The 20,405-nt window shown below is 31.8% G+C and overlaps 1 protein-coding gene across 1 annotated transcript in view; it reads left to right on the forward strand.

The window, feature by feature from the left end:
* Dh31-R (Diuretic hormone 31 Receptor) overlaps nucleotides 1–20,405 on the forward strand; it is a 340,188-nt gene that overhangs the window by 317,988 nt on the left and 1,795 nt on the right. Inside the window, exon 10 of the mRNA XM_085944554.1 lies at nucleotides 2,646–2,726. Within this exon, the coding sequence (XP_085800680.1) occupies nucleotides 2,646–2,726 (81 nt within the window). The remainder of the gene's footprint in view (nucleotides 1–2,645; nucleotides 2,727–20,405) is intronic.

Genomic DNA, 20,405 nt, shown 5'->3' on the forward strand with positions numbered 1-20,405 from the left:
CAAGATTTGGACAAACATGAAAAAATTTGTATTGGGCAAACAAGAATACGAGTTAATAAAAACGTGGTAAAAAGAAAATGCGTCTTTCATAATATTATCCATACGAAATCCAGCGTATCCGGAAATTTGTACGTATGCAGTTTGCCGTATCACACTTCACCGTAAAATGTTGTATCGTAAATATATGGTCATATATTAAAAACCGTCCAACCTCTTTGGGTCGTATAGTATCCAAATAAAATGCATCTCTAAATAAAATACGGTTCTTGTCGGTATACAGGAAGCTAACGGTAAACGAATTTTGAAAATAGCCGATATACTAGATTATTTGTTAGGTTAGGTTAGGTTAGATTGAGTTAGGTTTTCAATCTTGAATTCATGAATTTTGCCAAAATCGGCCATGAAAATTGAATTAATGATCATATTGAATCTAATTAAATTGGAGACCGTATAGTATAATGCCATCTCTTTTCGATAGAAAGCTCACGGCAAACTGTGCTATGGTGAAATGATTTACGTACAATTTACATGTCATTTCACACACAGAAAATAGTATCGTGCAATACAAAGTCCCGCGACGATTGTTAACTGACTGAAGCGGATTTTCCTTCACATAGGCACGCAGTGAAAATTATCATACTAGTATTTTTCGCAAAAATTATTATTCGCTACGTGTAAAACCGGGCTTAGTGTTCCTACTGACTGTAATAGTTTTTCGATATACTTACGATTCCCATTAATCTTTTTTTTTAAGTAGTCTACATAATTCTATCCACATTACGTACCGTTTTTGTGACAATATACAAGATTTCTTGCTAACTCTGATATGACTGTATTTATCCAAATCCGTTATAAATGATCCTTCAGAGCAAAGAGCTTTTGGAATGCCTATTCAGTAGATAATATTTTCACTTGGGAACATTAATTCTATACGCGATAAGTCTTATAGGAATTTTGGCACATTAGCCAAAATGGTACATTTTTTATAATATTACCAACTGAAATATCTTTTTAGTTTTTTGTGATAATAACAGTATATCTTACTGCCTCATTGTGATTTAAACAATTAAGTATTTAAGCCCATTAAACATTGTTATTAATAAATTGTTTATAGAAGTCTCCAAAGTTTGACTAAAAAAGAAGGTATCCATTGTGACAACTAAACCGTGGAAATGAAAGTTACTGTAATTAAAACAATTTTGGTATATTTAATGATTAAGGCGAAGTCTTCACTGAGCCTTTTTTAAAGAAGCACCTAGCGGAAAAATACGAAGCTTGCAATTTGAGACATTTTTTTGATAGTTTACAATTTCAACTGTATTAATGAATAAATATGTATCTGAAAACATTAAAAAGAAAAATATTTTTTATTTTAAGTCAAAAATAAACTTAATGTTTATCAAAATGTGAATTCGTTGAATCGGACCGCACCCTATTATTACATATATTTTATGGTCATATTTGTTTTTAAAATTTACTTTATTAAGTTTTCTAAGCACCACTTAAGAGATTTTTGACCAATTCTTAGTTTTAATATTTTTTATATCTATTTTAAAAAACATCGATTTTTATAAAAAATATAAATGTATAATAATTTATACTATTTAAGACATTTATTGTTAATATTATATACGTTCAATCTTGGAAATACATAAGTTAAATGGAGTAAATAATATTGTTATATAAATAATAATGTGAACTTATTATGAGATTGCTGTTTCTGATAGTAAAGACTTAATGAATGGGTTAGCGAGATTTAAAATAGTAAAGCAAATTATGGTGTGCTTATGGCCTTTTCGCTTCATAAATCTAATTAGTCAGCCAAATATGAAACCGCCGTAAAACGTATGAGATCACGGTGGAATTACTTTCTTAATAGTGCGAAGCATTGTTTTTTCCAATCTTTCTCATTTTCATTAATTTATGTGAAAAAATAAAATAAATCGGCAACTTACACATGGGTATAAATCAAATTTCATTCAAACTCAGTTTATTTCTTAAAAGTATTTTTCTGTTATATTTTCGTTTTTATTTTATTTTCTATAAAAAAAAATCAATCCCGAAAGTTTCGGTATTATGTTTATCAATCCCGAGATTCATAGATATCGAAAATAGCTCGGGATCCCGGGATTGGAATCCCTAGTCTTAGGCTGCAGACTATTATTTCTACTTGGCATTTTATCATAAAGCATTTGTCATGGAGAGCCACTAATAAAAATAAAAAACTGTAAAAGTATGTAAGCTCGACAACTTGGATAGATTACTCACAATGAAATTTAGTTTCACAAATCGAAATATTTTGCTTCTTGCTAGTGCATGACAAAATCGAACAGTAAATCGCGTCGTCCGTCAATAATTGTATAGTCATTGAAATGTTTTAAGTTAATCTTCTAAAGTTCTGCTTCTTTAGAAACCAAAAATACCGGTAGCAATACATACTGTGATCCCGGTTTTTGAATTCCGGTATTGCAATATCTAGCTATAATCTATTTGGAAAATGGTCGCACGAATTTTTACATCGAGCGATAATATTCGTTGCGTGTGAAATGGCCGTTAGATATACATCGATTGAATACGATATGTAAATAATTGTTTCTATTTCTTTGTTTTAATAATATATATTTTATTATTGTTTTTTTTTTCAGGTGATAGCTCAGGTGAAACGGAAGTGGCGCATTTCAATGTTCAGGCCGAGGTCCAACTCCTGCACAGCCACCACCGTCTCGGTACGTGACAAAAATGTTCGTACCCTATCCAATGCGATAAAATCGTACAAATCCACATTTATTATTTCTTTAACTTCTAATTTGTTTGATTTTTTTTTTGTTACTAACTCACATTTGCACTTTTACTAAAAACGTAATAACTCGATTTACCAAGTTTCACCAAATAATATCATGCTTACTTATACTTTAATTTTTGCACTGCACTGCATTCATTAACTGATATTTTTTATAATCATTATTATTTATTCTAAAAATACAATGCACTAACTCAATTTACCAATATTTACGGAATAAATATCATTGGTGTTAATTATTGCATTTTTTTATTCAAAAATAAAACGCACTAACCCAATTAAGCAAGTTTCACGAAATAGCCGCGGCAAGTTTATCGTGAAGTGTGGCCGTTTCGTGAACTACAACCCTCTCTACCCTTTCCTCTTCGTTTTCCTCAATCATTAAATTTTGTCGTTCATTATTTGTGTGTGCTGCAAGTTCGTGTAATGTAAAGCGTTTAAACGTATTAATAATGCAACAAGTGTTGAGAAGTGATAGCAAGAGGATTATAAGTCATGTTATAACATACGGCGAAGAAGAATAATAACAAAATGATCTCACTGGTGCCATATGTTATAACTTGTGACATGAAATCACCCGACGACATGACGTAATTGTGACGTAACCTCAATAAATGCATCGAGGCGAGCCGTCCAAGCACACGGCTCACCATAGATATTATTATGCTAAAACACCTATTTGTGTATGGGGACAATGAATAACGCCAGTATTAGAGTAGCGTTAATTTCTCGAATGCTATTGACTCACTCCGGTAGTACGTCACAATGATGTCATATGACGTCATGTCGTCCGGGCGACTTCAACTCGCAAGTTACAACATAAGGTCCCTGGGCTTATAAACTTTTGCCGGTAATAGTACACACATTATTATTCAATCAGAAATGCATTTTAAATATTAAGTTTTATAAATGTGACTGTTCTATTTTCAAAAGCGACATTTCGAAAATAGTCTCGTATATTCATACGTCGTTAACGGTTTTAAAGTTCATTATTTGGTCGAGTTTCAAACGGGAAAATTTAAATGCCAATATTATAGCGCGCTATAAGAAAACGATAAAGTCGAGAAAAGTTTTACGGTGCAGTAAATTGACTTGAGCCGCCACTGGCATTATCTTAATAATGCAAAAGTATATTCATAACTTTAAATTAATTCTAATTTAATATTATATTGTGTTCTTATAACTAGCCTATTCCAATATTATGAACATTTATCCTCCCGTAAATAAGCCCAATAATTGGAGTTATTCCAAAAGTGCACAAAACTATCATATTTTTATTAGGTCGAGAAGTAACTTTATTGTGATATATTTGTATTACATAATATTATATTCAATATACCGCTGTAAGACGTTTTATAAGGTAATTTTAAAGTTAAAACTAAACCAATTCCTACTTACATTACAATATATCGCCATGTTCGATTCAAAGATATTCATATGGGCCTTCACAGAGTGGAGCTTGTATTAACAGATTGTTATTTTTATCAGAGATGCATGTTAGCTACTTGCTCAATATATTAGATTCATACATGTATATAGAAAAACAATATGTGTATTTGCCAGACTCAGAGTTCGAACCTGGGGCCGTGGACGTAATCCGTAACACGTAAAATAAATAAGCGTGTTCGGTCTTAAAAGGAGTTTGTTTGTCTCGACAAAATGGATGTTGTATTAACACTTTTATCAGAACTAATTGTTAGCTATTCATCTAAAATATTAGTTACTTGCAATGGATCAAATATACATAACAAAATAGATTACATTATAACAACTTAGAGGGATATTAGTTATGGGTTGTCGAAAGTTTTGGAACAGTCTTATTTATAGTCGACAATTCCGAAGCTAGGTATATAACCCGAAAAAGTAATTACAGTTAATGTTTCAATTAAAGTATAATTAATATAATTACAAGATAAAAAGAACATTTTTTACATACAACGTTTTTAAATTTTCTGTTGAATCATATAAATTTGACTTGACTAGCTTAAACGATCAAAAAATTTGTACTTGATAGAAATACTGAATAAATATAGAATACTGAAATGTCATTTTGACATTTCATATTGATTTCCATAGTAACGCACGTATATGTTAATGATTTAGTTGCTAGAACCACAGACCCCTAGCAACCAATAATAGTGTTTTACTTTTTACGGATTTCTTCCGAAATAACTTTTCATACAAAACAGAATTAACTGAAAATGAATTCAATTCAGCTTAAAGATAGCTAAAAGTATTAAAATAATGCATTGGCATCGTGTTCTGATATATTCTAAAAGTTTTAAATGTCTAGCTAGTCGGAAAGTTAGTTAAAAATCGATCGCAAGATTTGTACTGGATAAACAACCACCGGACAAACAAGAATACGACCTAATAAAAACGTTGTAAAAAATAACTTTATAAAATCCATACTATCGACCAAGACAGTATACTAATTGATGGTATTTTAATTTAGATTCTAATTGATATATGCGACCCGAGTTTCGCCATTCTGCATCTTCAGGCACTATGCCAACTCAGCAATGACAAATACACACTGATAACGATTACAGGTAATTATTTTTTTTAATAATATGGTAAATAAATACAATAAAAGATAGTAAACACCATAAAATTATGAACACATTAAAAATATACAATGAAAATTGTATTTTTGCCAATAATTGCAGAATCAAATTCGCGATTCAAAGCAAAGCTTCAGTATCAGTTTCCTAATAACAAAACTACTGCGGATCCACAGAGGGTCCACATAAAGAAGAAGAAACATCGTAAAAACGTCTACAGAATAAATATATTTAGCTATTTTAAAAATATAGATAACAAACAACCTACAAACTTCAACCCCATTTTGAGAAAATGTGAGGGCTGTGTGTGGGCTGGCTATTTTGAAAGGGCAGAATGCTCAAGTAACGAAGGGAACAGAATTTTTCTAACAATAAATAAAATACATAAAAATAAATATAAAGTAAAAAAATACCTCTTTTCTTTCCAACAGTCAGTTTTACCGGTTGCAGAATTTCCAAATACGTCCGGAATTTAATTCTGCAGATAACAAAGACAGTGAAGCAATAAATTATTTAATAAAAACGTGAAAACCTTTCTAACATTTAGTTCTATTATTTAAAAGAGGAAATGTCAGCTTTTTTTTTAAATGTCAAAGTTATTTATATATAAACATTAAACTTACAGAAATCACATAATATCGAAGTAGATAGGGTTTGGTCGTGTAGATTAATTTTTCATATAAATAATTTTCGCCAAAAATACTTTAATTAATTTGGCGGCACTTTTCAGTGGACTTTATAATGATGGAATGTTTCTGGGGATGCTGGGGGGGGGGTTATATCAAGGATGCCATGCACTAACCTTTAATAATGATGGGACTGACTTAGTAATCTGGTTGTCACTCACTCGCGTGTTACTGTTTATTGAGTCACCCTGTGCGCGGCTCTTGACAGTCAAACCCAGTTCACGTAAATGACGATTTTACACGTTATAGATATTTACAAGCACACGTTTGCAGAATGACTCCCTATTAATAGTAAGTAATGGCAAAGGTAATGATGTTAGGTGGGTAAGACATTTATATTGTATTAGGGCCGCCATAATTGGCCCAACCATAATTTATTATTCTTCTAGGTTAGTGTTATTCTTCTAGGATTTTTTTAAACATAAATTAATTATCCTGACCATTAGTGATCGTACATAATTAATGCAATGAACAACGGATACTCTTAGTTGAACATCTAAATATTTTAGGTTATTTTGATTTAGTGTTTTTGTTTTATTTAGAAATTTTGTTTTTATTAAGCTTTTGTTATTTATATCTAATTGAGTTTTAATATTATTTAATTACCAATATCTTTGCAAATCTCATTTTATTGTTTAGACGTTTTTGGAAAAGTACTTACAGAATCAAAACTAAGACAATAATATCAGAAAAATAAAAAAAAATAGCAAACCAACATTGATTAATAAATTAAATAAATAAACATTTTATATTATAGTAAATAATGACTATCCCTTAAGTGCCTCTACCGCCAACCTTTTACAGTATATTATGTTTAGTGTATATGAACGGAAATATAAAACTCACATATAAAAATAATATCGAAAGGTATGGTAGGTAAAGTTGTTATACGAGACTGATAAGAAATTTAATATAACATGGGTCGGCTTATTTATTCCGTTGACCGCGATAACTTTGGCGTAAATTATTTATTTTGAAAAGGTTGCGTGAAACTTTAAATATGGAACCTTATGTATTTTTACATCATTATAATGGAACATGGAAAATTTATTTAGTTAGGATATGAATAAAAACTTAGTGATACAATCCATTTTATAAATGGATATTCTTTGAATAAATAGTAATAAAATAAAAGTATTTTTTATTCAACGAATAATTCACATGATTTAAGAATGTAACATTATTTTTATTGAACATACCGTCCGTCGGCTAGGGATTGCAATACCAAATGAGAATGTCAATACCGGTTATTCGGTATTTATTATTGAATACCGGTATTAATACCAACAGAAGTAGGTGCTTATCAATAAAAATATAGCTATTAAAATCTTTTAAAAATATTATTTTATATCAAAAACTTACATTTATAATGTTGACATTTAAAAATATGTATTGATTATAATGGTAGAACTAGTGATTTTTTAGAAATAATTTAAATACATTGATAATTTTTAACTAAAGCCCTCAAAAGTTCATCAAGTGTAAATAAGTCCGGCTGCAAGAAAAATTTCTTAAATTCAACGCTTTTACAGTCATCAATCATTATTATAGAATAATTGAACATTTTTGTCACGGATATTTCCTATTTCGAAATAATATTATGATAACTTGTTTTATTATTTTTTTACCTCTGTTGGATTCACTCAATATATTTGCATTTTAGCAGCACATAACTTATAATAAATTATTATTCAAAAACGTCAACGAGTGTGCTTTCTTAATACCGAAAATTCCGGTATTTTGGATTTTTAAAACCTGTATTTCTGTATTGATAAATACTGGAATACCGGTTTTCAAAATACCGGTATTGCAATCCATCCCGTTGGCCTACTATGCAAATATTCTATGTCTGTTTTATGTAGGTAAATATTCTGGGGAGAGTTAAAACGTATTATTTAACACATTTATTTTATAAATAAAAAAGTTTTTCTTCGATATTATTTAAAGTACCTACTCTTTTTTGATATATCATAAATTTAAAACTTTGTAATTATTTATAAAAGAAATGTAATAAATAAAACGTTTTTAATAAAACAGACATAGAATGTGTCATCTCCCTCCATTTTCGAAAGTGAAAAGGTGCTGTCACTTTGTTTCTTTGTATGGTTTTTCGTCTGGATTTGGGACTTGGAGGTGGACAAATAAGACACCAGAATTGTGGTGGAAACGACGAGGTTTATTTGCGTTAATATCTACTAGGTTATTACATTTTATATATTTTTTTTTACGGGGGAAGAAATGTATGTGTTTACGATTTGGCTGTTTGCAGCGTTCTGCCACGCCAAAAAAAAACGGCCGCTTACGAAGCGATACCAATGCGGCGTTGCCGATCTGCCTTTTTTCCGCCAACCATGTACAACGTGGCCGGTTTATGATTATTTATTTTTGTAATCAACCCTTACTATTTGTTAGCTTGTAAGTTGGAGTGTAACAAATGTTTGCATAGTAAAACGAGGATACATAATTTTAAAACACTTCTGAGAGAATATAAAACATTTTCTATGTGTTTTTTCTATTGGTTATATTTATGTTTTCATTCAACTTAACCATGCTTAATGCATTTAAAATAGAAATAAGATAACTCTTTCTATTTATAGTCCAAACTATAAATTAAAAATTAGAAAGGATCCTTATGCTAACAGAGAACCTAGCAGCAAAATATGAAGCTTGCAATTTGAGAATTATTTTTGATAATTTACAATTTCAAAAGTATTAATTAATAAATATGTATCTGAAAACAATAAAAAGATTTTTTTTAAGTCAAAGATAAACTTACAATTATTACTAAATTTTATGTTATGTATTACTAAATTAGTAATATTAATAATTATACTAAATGTAAATTTGTTACATATTTATGTCACAAGTTACGTTATTATTACATTATTTTTATGGTCATATTATTTATTATTAAAATTTCTATTTTTTCTCGTCTAGATTTTTGACTAATTCATCGTTTTAATATTTTTAATATTTATTTTAAAAAATATCGATTTTTATAAAAATATAAATGTGAATAACTTGAAATCTTTTTTATTTATATCAAATCGAGCTTAAATATTGGGACCATACCCAAATAAGATTTTATCATAAAACACATCAGATCAAGACCTGAACAAAAACGATGCATAAGTGCGAGCGAGAAAGTATTCAACACCTTTATAATCTCTGCGACACGCGCTAGAGTAAGATAAAAGGTTTACAGATGTGTGAGACGATTTGCTGTGGTGTCGCTGCCAAATCTTAGTTTGTTGCTTAACTAAGCGTCGATAACTTGCAAGTGCGTGTTGCTAAAATTTATATTTTTTGCGTTAAACATAAAGTCAGTGGTAAATATTTTTAGTTAATTAAGTAGAAAAGATGGTTCTGTGTGTTGTATTAAAATGTGGTAGCCGTACTGATATGAAGGAATATAGTATTAAGTTTCATAGTAATTTGAAACATGTTCGTCATAATTTATTTGTACATTATTATAAATATTTTAATATCAGTGACCTAGTGTTTCTTTAAAATAACTTAAATTATGGATATCTTTACCTAATGGTTGCATTTTGACCGCTTAAAAATACTATATAACTCTAAAAAAATAGAAAATTATATTTTAATTCTGAGCGTCTAGTGCGAGCACTTTGGGCGTGCACTAGCGAAATGGTCTATGGTCTCGAACATTGGTGTACAAATGCGTTCGCTCGCCCACAAACCAAACGTACGGCACGCAGCTTCATTTAACAATGCAATGGGTAGAATGGGTAGCGTCTAGATGTATCTATAGTCTAAGCATCAGATATATTATTATACCTACTAGAAAAAAGCATTTTTTTTCATGTGTTTTCGACTTCAAAATAAAGTTTTCAAATAGAAGACATATGCGGATTTCAGGTTTCGATAAAATTATTGGATACTATAAAATTTAAATTATTATTTAAAATGATGGAAAATCTAATTTAAATGTAATAAAATAAACAATTATTTATTCAATAATACGAATTGGTACAATCTATTGTTTTGAATGACATTTCAATAATACGATTTGCTTGACTATAACAAACTGTGAATAATTTCATTCTCTCTCAGCTTTGTTACAGATGTCTGATTTCTCAGTCACATAAATCAACCCAAAACATGACTAAATCCAATGCGGCGAAGATTCACGTCGGTTCTCGTCTCGTTCGCCCAGCCTTCCCCTGAAAATGTAATTGAGCGTTATTTATTTGCAGAGTAAACAATATCCGCAAGGTTACAAAATTTTCCTTTTCACTCACATTTCGTGGAAATCTATCCGGATTTTTTTTCGCGAAAAACATTTTCCCGTCTAATTTCTAAAAAGAAAAGTTTCCTTTTCTTCTATGATAAGAAGTCAGTAATAGTTATTAACGTATCCTAGCAAACTAACTATATGTAATAATAGAGATACTATTTTTTTTAAACTATATCCGATTATGGGTAGATCATAATATGGGCCTTCACAAAGTGAAGGTTGTATGGTGATAAACAACTCAATCCGTGTCAGCATATTATTGATCGGCGATATTAAATACCCATTTCCCGGAGTGTTCAATTATTTTAAACTCAATAAATAGTTTACTGCAGATAATTTCCGCATATCTGTGTTTTCACATAGTCAGCTATATCCGATGACGCAAACTCCATATAAAATAGCTTACTCAATTATATTAATTATTTCCTAAATATTCTTTTCAAGATATTATTTTGATTGTGAGTACGTCAATAATTAGCGGGTCATAATTCATTGGACTTGTAACTCGAATATAAGTTCCCGGTCTGTTAGATTCTCAGTCTCTATATCGCTCCGCACAACATCTAATCGTACCGAGATTCAGACCTCGGAACCGTATCATAAGTATTGTAACTACTGTAACATACTCTTGTACCGACTATTTACGCTGCAAATAAAACTCGCTCCTCCATCCATCGGAGCAACCACCAAATCTCGACTTATCATCTCTCCTTCTGACGGCCTCTTCAGTTCACACCATGGCACCTAAAGTTGTATTAATATTTTTTTGTATTTTATAAGACATGTATGTTAGCTACCTGCTCAATCAATAAGGTCTATATTTTAAGTGTAAACACATCATCATCAGCATGAATCTATCCACTGCTGGATAAAGGTTTCTCCAAGCTGATTCCACTGCTCTTGGTCCTGTGCATTCCTGTGCGGTCCTGTACAGTGTCATCGATACAGCGCCCTCTAGGTCTACCTTGCGGTAGTTTTGTACTTCTTGGATACCACTGGATGACTAAATTTGTACGACAATCGTCTTTTCTTCGAGCTTTGTGTCCAGCTCATCTCAATTTGAGACTTTTAATGAACTCTATCACACCGCAAACCCTTGTCTGCTTCCATATCTACTCATTCCTCTTTCTGTCCTTTCGCGTTACGCATGCAACTCTCCATACCACGTTATGCTACTCTAAGTTTCTGGATCTCTCTTTTACTTAAGGCCCATGTTTCACACACACATGCGATTACGGGAAGCACACACTGGTTGAACACTTTGCGCTTAAGGCACAGTGGAAGGTCACTTTTGAAGACACTATTCAGGCAGACAAAAGCACTCCAGTCTAGCTTTACTCTGCGAACAATTTCACCAATTATACATCCATCTATAGACACTAGTTGTCCCAGATACATGTAGATTTTCACCTTTTCGACTACTGATACTAATAAATGATGTATAAATTTGCCAGATCCTGAATTCAAACCCGAGACCCAATTTATTATAAACCAACGCGTAACCGCTAACCATACCTAACCCTTCCTCTGGGTCAAAATACTAAATTAAAGATTTTTTCTCAAATGCATGACGTTTATTATGCTATCATCATCGTCAGCCGAGATCAATCCACTGCTGGATGAAGGATTCCTCTAGCTCCCTCAACTTTTATCGGTTTTTCGGTAACAGATTTTTTTTACAAGAAATTTATGTTAGCCACTTCCTCAACTTATTCGGTCCAAGCACACATTGAAAAATAGCACTAAATTTTCCACACCCGGGATTCTAACCCGGGAGCCACAAAATGATATGCGCGTAACCGATTGGCCATCGTGGTTAGAATTCAGTTTGACAATACAAATTTTCACAGGTCCCCATTTAACTTTAACGTGACCAAAATGCGTATAATTTGATTTTTAAAATAAAGAATTTTTTCCAGAATACTGTACTTTAATAATATAAAGGTTCACTTGGATTTAGGCAGATGTCGATAACCCCAGTCTAAATAAAGAAAAACATGATGTGGTTTACGGCCCGCTTACGTAAAGAACGATATATTCAATCAAACATTAAACCAAGCAAGTGTTTTTTTGAAATTATACGTCATGTTTGTTGAGGACAAAATATAAACTCTTTTCGTAGTTATGTTATCTTATGCGGGCAGAAAGAATGACTCTAACTTATCTGTACCCTCATTTTGTATTTCAAAGTTAAGTAGTATGAAGAATAAAATTGTATGGAGTCATAATTTTGTTTTATATGTAATACCCAGTACAAATAAATTACAAATCATGTTGTTTCTACCTACCTAACTTTATATTTTAAGCTCCCAAAACCTCAAAATGTGAACCCAAATCATTGCCTTCTGCCGTCCATTGGAAATTGGAATGTAACCGCAATTGTAAGGTTTTGTTATGGTTATATTAATAATAATTTCGTAAATTTGCTGTTTAGTAATATAATAGCTTTTGATATCTTTACATTATGTAAATCGTAAATTTGCTTTTACAATAAATTCTCGCCGTCATACTATGTCCAAATTGGAGGTTTTTTCTTGTCCATGTTGGGTAGGTATGAAATAAAACTTTTACTTATTAAATGCTTAGGATGGCCGCGTGGTTTAAGCGTCGGCTTGTAACATCGTGGGTCCCATGTTCGAGTCAGAGTGTGGATAGAGTTGGGTATTTCCCGAGAAAATCTCAATCTCGAGATTCGGGATTTCCCGAATTGATGAAATTTTGAATTCTCGAGATTCGGGATTTCCAGAAAGACTTCCCAAGAATTCTCGAGATATCAGGAAATTAAAAAAAAACTATAAAAATCCTAAAACCAGTGTAAAAACAGAAAAATTCCAAAAAATACGTTTTATTTTTATTTATGCAATAAGACAAACAAAATAGAAGTAGGAAAACAAAAATATTTCAAAACATTACTAATTAAAATGGGATTTCAAAAAACACAGACCGTCGAGTCAGAGTCGACGTTGGCTTAATTGTGTTAAATGCCCCGATCAGTCTTGGAACGTTTTGTGTTTTCTGTCCACTTCTGTTCATATAGAAAATCGTTTTTTCAATTAATATTTGATAATAAAGAAATCTCGAATCCCGAGAAAAGATTCTCGAGATCCGGGATTTCCCGAAATGTTAACAATTTCAATTCTCGAGATTCGGGATTGAAAATCTCGAAAGTTTCTCGAGAATTCCCGTCGGGAAATTCCCGAAACCCAACTCTAAGTATGGACCTAATAGGTTGAGTATATGGCTAATATCCATTTCTCGTAAAAAAAAATCTGTTAATACAAAACCTCCACTCTGTGGAGGCCCATAATTTTATCTTATTAGGATCGGACATGGTCGGAAAAAAAATGTATAAATTGTTGGCTTCCTCATTGTTTACTTACCTAAAATTTGAATTATTTAAAATTCACTCCTGTTTTATTTAAAGTGATCCGCGGCTTACTTCTTTGCTGCTTCATAACTTTGCACTCCGGCTTTACGGTAAAAATGATGTAATATATTCTAAAATTATTTTTTTTACATATATTATATATTTATTTATGTATTACTTCTTATATTAATACAAGTGAATATCATTTGATTTCATTGTATGCGAGGTAATCAGGCAAAGAGGCGTATCATTTAGTAACAAGTGCAAAAAAAGTTTAATGTTATAAAACGTATACTCTACCACTGGAAAATTTAATATCAATAGCGTGAAATCTTTTAAATATGTCGCGAAATGGCTTCACACATATTATAATGACAGTTTTATTAGACGATTCAAAGATATTTATTATTTTGTCAATATACACATCGAAGGAATTTCCATTTTTTTCCAGTTGATTCTGTGTCTACATGTCGTTTTCAATTTTCGGTCCTTGAAATACATAAAAATAAACAGACTATCCCGAAAAAACGAATATAAGAAAGATGGGCGTAACGTAAAAGTTGTAATTTTTGGCGACATGTAGGTATGCAGTCTGCTACGTTTGATAAAACCGTTCACTTTGTGATACTAATGTAAAAAAATTCGTTATTTAGAATGCAAAAATTAACTAAAGCTAAAGCTATTATAAAAAAGTGATAAATATACTTTTAGTCCATTCGATCTGTCTGTACTTTCTGGTTGCAAAAGGTGGGGTAGAAAATAATTTATTTCTACTTGTATATATGGTAATGAGTGAGCAAAAAACTATTAACAAAAAATTTGCTAATTCGGATGACTTCGGCACAACTTTTGGCGGGCAAAAAACCGCAAAATTTTGGAATTTTTTTAGGTTTTTCGCTTATATCTCAAAAACGGTTGGTCGTAGAAAAAATATTATTAAATACAGAATTATAGCTTAGTAAATTTACTGAAACGTTTATATATGTTTTTTTTCTATCTCTAATCGCTTATGATATTTGCTGTTGAAAACAGTATATGTATTCATCGCTCATTCTAATGATACTGTCTTCAAAATGGTCATAAATAAATTTGAAAAAGCTTTTGCGTTTGATAACTCCGTTTGATCAATACTACTAGTAAGGTGATATAGTGCACCTACTTCTTCTTTGGTAAGTTCAATTGTATCCCAAATCAAGGTGAAACTAAGAGATGTGTACGCACAGCTCTAGCATACGCGTGTCCGGACATTATTTTATCGACGCTGTTCATAAATTATTGTAGTGAAAAGAACATTCAAACCACTTCCATCCATTATCTCATACCTATTGTTCCCATGAATGACATTAGAGTGTGGAAACCTAGTCTAACTACAATATTATCAAGTTCATGGTGATGTTCCACGATATATCTTGCTTTATAATATAAAGACTGGTCGAAAGTTATAAAACAAGTTTTCTGACCATTTTTTTACACCGCTCTGCTGCAAGTAGAAGATCAGTGTACACATTATTGTACTGGGTTAGTAGCGAGTTGATGAATGTAATGCACGTTATCTTTGACCGTTCATATGCGTCAGAAATGGTAACCTGTTCCATGAATGCATTCCAACCCGGTATACTGTCATTTTTGCACCATTTACCGTACATCCAAAGGAGATCGGTTGCCAATGGGATTGCGGTCCTGGTGAGGGTATAGGAATGTGGCCCTATCTAACACTCCCACTACCCCCACGCACCATATGGAACATTGGGCCCATTGACCATAAAGTCTAGTGTGTAACTCCAAACTGTTTATTTGTAAGATCTTTAGTTTTAAATGGTATTTCTTCTCATTAAAGTTCGATTTTTACTAAAACGCGTGTTTTAGAATACATAATATCGTCTCTGTTCTGGCAGAACACACTAACTGGAGAATACTAGTTTTGAGTAATTTGACATTGAAGGTTGTTAAAATGTTTGAAATTGTCTACCATGTGAGTTTATTAAGTAATCGTTAAAAGGGTGACTTTAAAATAAAGACTGTTTATTTATTAAGAAAGTTTCCAGACGGTAAGGGTTGAAATAAGGAACATATTGGTAAAACTAACTCAATATGTCATTTTTTCGAATTAGTGTCTTCAGCCAGAACAGTGACGATATATACTGTTTTCAACAGCAAATATCTCATGAACGGCTAGAGATTTAAAAAAACGTATTATATAAACATTTTAGGAAATTTATTAAGCTATAATCTAATAAAAAGCTAATTCTGTACATAACAATATTTTTTTCTACGACCAACCATTTTTGAGATAAATCACAAAATTTTGCGACTTTTTGCCCGCAAAAAGTTGTGCCGAAGTCATCCGAATTGGCAATCTCGTTTTTTTCTCACTCATTACCATATATACAAGTAGAAAAAAATATCTTCTACGCCACCTTTTGCAACTATGACGTATTTTTCGGTCTAATTTGACTGGACTATTTGTCGTATTCCAATTATCTTGAGATATAAACAATCGTCGGTTAAGTGTAACCACTGCCTGAACAAAAACGATGCATAAGTGCGAATGAGAAAGTATTCGATACCCTTATAATCTCTGCGACACGCGCTAGAGTAAGATAAAAGGTTTAGAGATCTGGGAGATGGTTTGCGACGATGTAGCCGGCAAATCTTAGCTTATTGCATAACTAAGCGTCAATAACAGTCAGTGGTAAATATTTTTAGTTAATTAAGTAGATAAGATGGTTCTGTGTGTTGTATTAAAATATAGTAGCCGTACTGATAAGCAAGAAGATGGTATTACGTTTCATAGGTAAGTTGACACATGTTCGTGCTAATTTATTTGTATATTATTAGGTATATATTTTAATATCAGTGACCTAGTGTTTCTTTAAAATAACTTAAATTATGGATATCTTTACCCAATGGTTGCATTTTGACCGCTTAAAAATACTATATAACATAAAAAAATAGAAAATTATATTTTTATTCTGAGCGTCTAGTGCGAGCACTTTGGGCGAGCACAAGCGAAATGTTCTATGGTCTCGAACATTAAATTGTAGATGAATGCGTTCGCTCGCCCACAAACCAAACGCACGGCACGCGGCTTCATTTAGCACTGCAACGGGTGGCGTCTAGATGTATCTATAGTCTATGGGTGTAACGGTTCTAACACGGGCCCAGACTACCGCACTTACTGTTTAGAGTGAGATAAATGATGTCAATTAGAATTATACACTAGTATTATCAATATTTTATTAAAAAAAACTAATTAATCGATAGGTATCTAGTTATCTCGGTTGTAATACCATAATCAAGAATATTATAGACAGTTGAGTTCTCGAAATCGGTCACTATGTGATTATCATTAATATTATTATTTGATATGCACGATATTGGTTTTCCTCCCTGAAAAGGGTGGCGATCCCCGAGCTAGCAAGAATATGCAGATAGACATGTAGGAGGTCGTATCCGGAAACTTGTACGTACGCAGTTCGCCGTATCACACTTCACCGTGAAATGTTGTATCGGAAATATATGGCCGTATATTAAAGACCGTCCAACCTCTTTGGATCGTATAGTACACACTTTACAGGAAGCCAACAGCAAACAAATTTAAAAAATAGCCGATTTACGAGATACTTATCTATTAGGTTAGGTTTTTATTTTTGAATTCATGAATTTTGCCAAAATCATCTATGAAAATTGAATCAATGTTCATATTTGAATCTAATAAAATTGGAAACCGTATAGTATTCGGTTGGCTCTTTCTGATAAGAAAGCTCACGGCGAACTGTGCCACGGTGAAATAAATGTTTTACGTACAATTTACATGTAACCGTCGGATATCAGAGGAAAAATCAACTATCACAAAGTAAACGATTCAGCTACTAACGAGGAAGACTGATAGTATAGTATAGTTATCGTTTTATTTTATTCTGATAGCATTTATACTATTGCTGGAACTTCTTCAAGACAGTTTAACTGAATGTGTTCAAGGTTTTGTGTTATTTATGTTCTATACAAGATTCCCGAGTATTTGACGAAATTTATTCCGGTTTATCGACTAACATTAAATTTGTCTGTTTACTGAATTCCAAGAAATAAAAGAATATACTAACGTTTCTGTATATCTCTATGTATCAGTGGCAGTGACGTCCCTTGGGGGTAGGCAGATTGAGCGTCGCTTGGGGGCGGCAGTTACCCAAAGGGCTACCTTACAAAAAGCTACCTAAACTGCGTAATAACGGAAATATCTTTCCATTAAAAATATCAGCTCACTGGTTGGAAACAAAATATATTAATTAGGTACTATAAAAGTTTTAACAGGACTTTATTTTTTTGTCGGGTTCGCGATGTCTAGTTTACTTCCGTTGTCCTTGGACGTCACGTTCTTGGTGAACAGCAATGATCATCACTAATTTAAAATGTCTCCAAATATGTTTGCCAGTCACTCGCGAGTTTTGGAAGTTGTCAGGTGTATTTTTAAATGTACCTATTTGAAACCGTAGCCTCGCAATATTGTCTATTTAAGCAGAGATGGCATTTCAATTAGATTTGGTAGTACCTATACCTATTTCTTAGATATTGGAGTCATGAAAGGATGATAAAAGTACTAAACTAAAAAATGTGGCGGCATTTTGTCTAAGGACGTCACTGATTAGTGAAGGTGGTAAGTGGAGATTTGACGTAAATAGAGCACACTACAAATTATTGTCAGTTATACTTATTTGTTTTCATTAAACTAAAAATATAAATTAAACTCTGCCTAGGAAAAAACATAATACTTGAGATAGAATGTGGAGAGCTGACAAAAATAGTACACACTTCTTAGTCATACTTATTTGTTTTTATTGAACTAAGAATACAAATTGTAGATGGTATTTAATTTTCGATTAAGCCCTGCCTAAACCAAACCGAAATAGATAAAAAATATTCTTGTAATATCAGCTATAAAATATCTAAAGTTATATATAATTTAATGGCATAATTATATAGATATTTTAAAGGCAGAAGAATGTATTAATTTATATAATATATCTATTATGGTTTGATCAGGGTTTAATTGAATTAAAAAATACCATCTGTCGCTTATATTTCTAGTTAAACGAATAAAAATATTAATGACAAAGTTTAGTGTGCACTATTTATGTCGGATCTTAACAGCCTACCTCCTCATTTCATCACTGGTTAACAGCTATAAATAATATTGCACTCATGTAAGCCGGCTCTCGTGGTGCAGTGCGTAAGGGCTGGCCTTCCATCATGGATAGGGATTCCAATCCCGGGATCCCGAGCTATTTTCGATACCTATGAATCCCGGGATTGATAAACATAATCCCAAAATTTTCAGTATTGATTTTTTTATCATTTTTTATGGAAAATAAAAAGTTAGGTTATTAGGTTATTAATAATATATATTATAAAAAGACAGTGTTTTCATGCAATTAACATGATAGTAAGACCTTTTTAATGTGTGCATTTTGTTTGAATGATTCATTTCTGTTTTAAGATTCAAAACAGCCCTTAAATGTGTACTTAATTATTACTACCCGTAAACAGTAGGTAGGTACGTACTTATTACAATGTTTTTCTTAGCTCGTATTCTTATTTGTCCGGTGGTTGTTTTTCCGGTACAAATCTTGCAATCGATTTTTAACTAACTTCCCGACTAGCTAGACATTTGAAACTTTTAGAATATATTATCAGAACACAATGCCAATATATTCTTTTAAATCATTTTAATTAATATTAATACTTTTAGCCATCTTTAAGTAGAATTGATTTCATTTTCAGTTAATTCTGTTTTGTATGAAAAGTCATTTCGGAAGAAATCCGTAAAAATTAAAATACTAGTATTGGTTGCTAAGCAGATAGCCTAGCAACAAAATTATTAATATATACGTGCGTTACTGTAGAAATCAAGTGTCAAAATGACATTTCAATATATTTATTCAGTATTTCTATCAAGTACCTACAAGTTTTTTGATCGTTTAAGCTAGTCAAGTCAAGTTTATATGATTCAACAGAAAATTTAAAAACGTTGTATTTAAAAAGTTCTTTTTATCTTGTAATTATTTTAATAATAGACTTAGTGTTGATATAATGTCAAATTCAGGTATTGATAAACCAATAGACATATTAAAACGCTTTCAAAAGTGAATTCTTACAACAAAATAATCTCTCAAGTCGCTAATATGTAATTTAAATTATGTAACGGCTGACCAGCTTCTTTTAATCTCTAGTCTAGACTCTAAGCTGCGGTTATATTTTCATTTTATATTGTGTAGGTAAGCAGAAATTTAATATCTGGATTAGACATATTTATAAAATATATAGATACTTTAAAAATTGACCGCTTCAGATAAAAGTTATCGGTGTAATTTTTTACTAAGTATCTTTTACTAAAAATCGGTCTGTGTACTTATGTGCGCGCGTTAGAAGTTCTTCAAGAATTCCTCTTGGTTCTCTGCTTCTCTCAAGGTAGAGTGAAGGCTACCTCCAGTCAGCTTTTTCACCTGGTCGCTCCAGTGCGCCTACGATCTTTATATATGGATACTCATCTGTGCGTCCTTAGATATTCACTGATTCTATAAAAAGTCCAAACGAAGCTACTTATCATACTGAATTTAACTTTGGATGCCATCCGAGCGGCATACGTCGAGGTAACTTGTTAATCAAAGAGATCCGTTCATATGTGCAGTCAAGGTTAAAGTGACTGAGTCAAAGAACTCTAAAGCCCTTCTGC

This window comes from Rhyacophila brunnea, unplaced genomic scaffold (assembly GCF_057557595.1).
Source record: "Rhyacophila brunnea isolate RB1 unplaced genomic scaffold, BYU_Rbru_1.0 scaffold_17, whole genome shotgun sequence".
Lineage (NCBI taxonomy): Eukaryota > Metazoa > Arthropoda > Insecta > Trichoptera > Rhyacophilidae > Rhyacophila > Rhyacophila brunnea.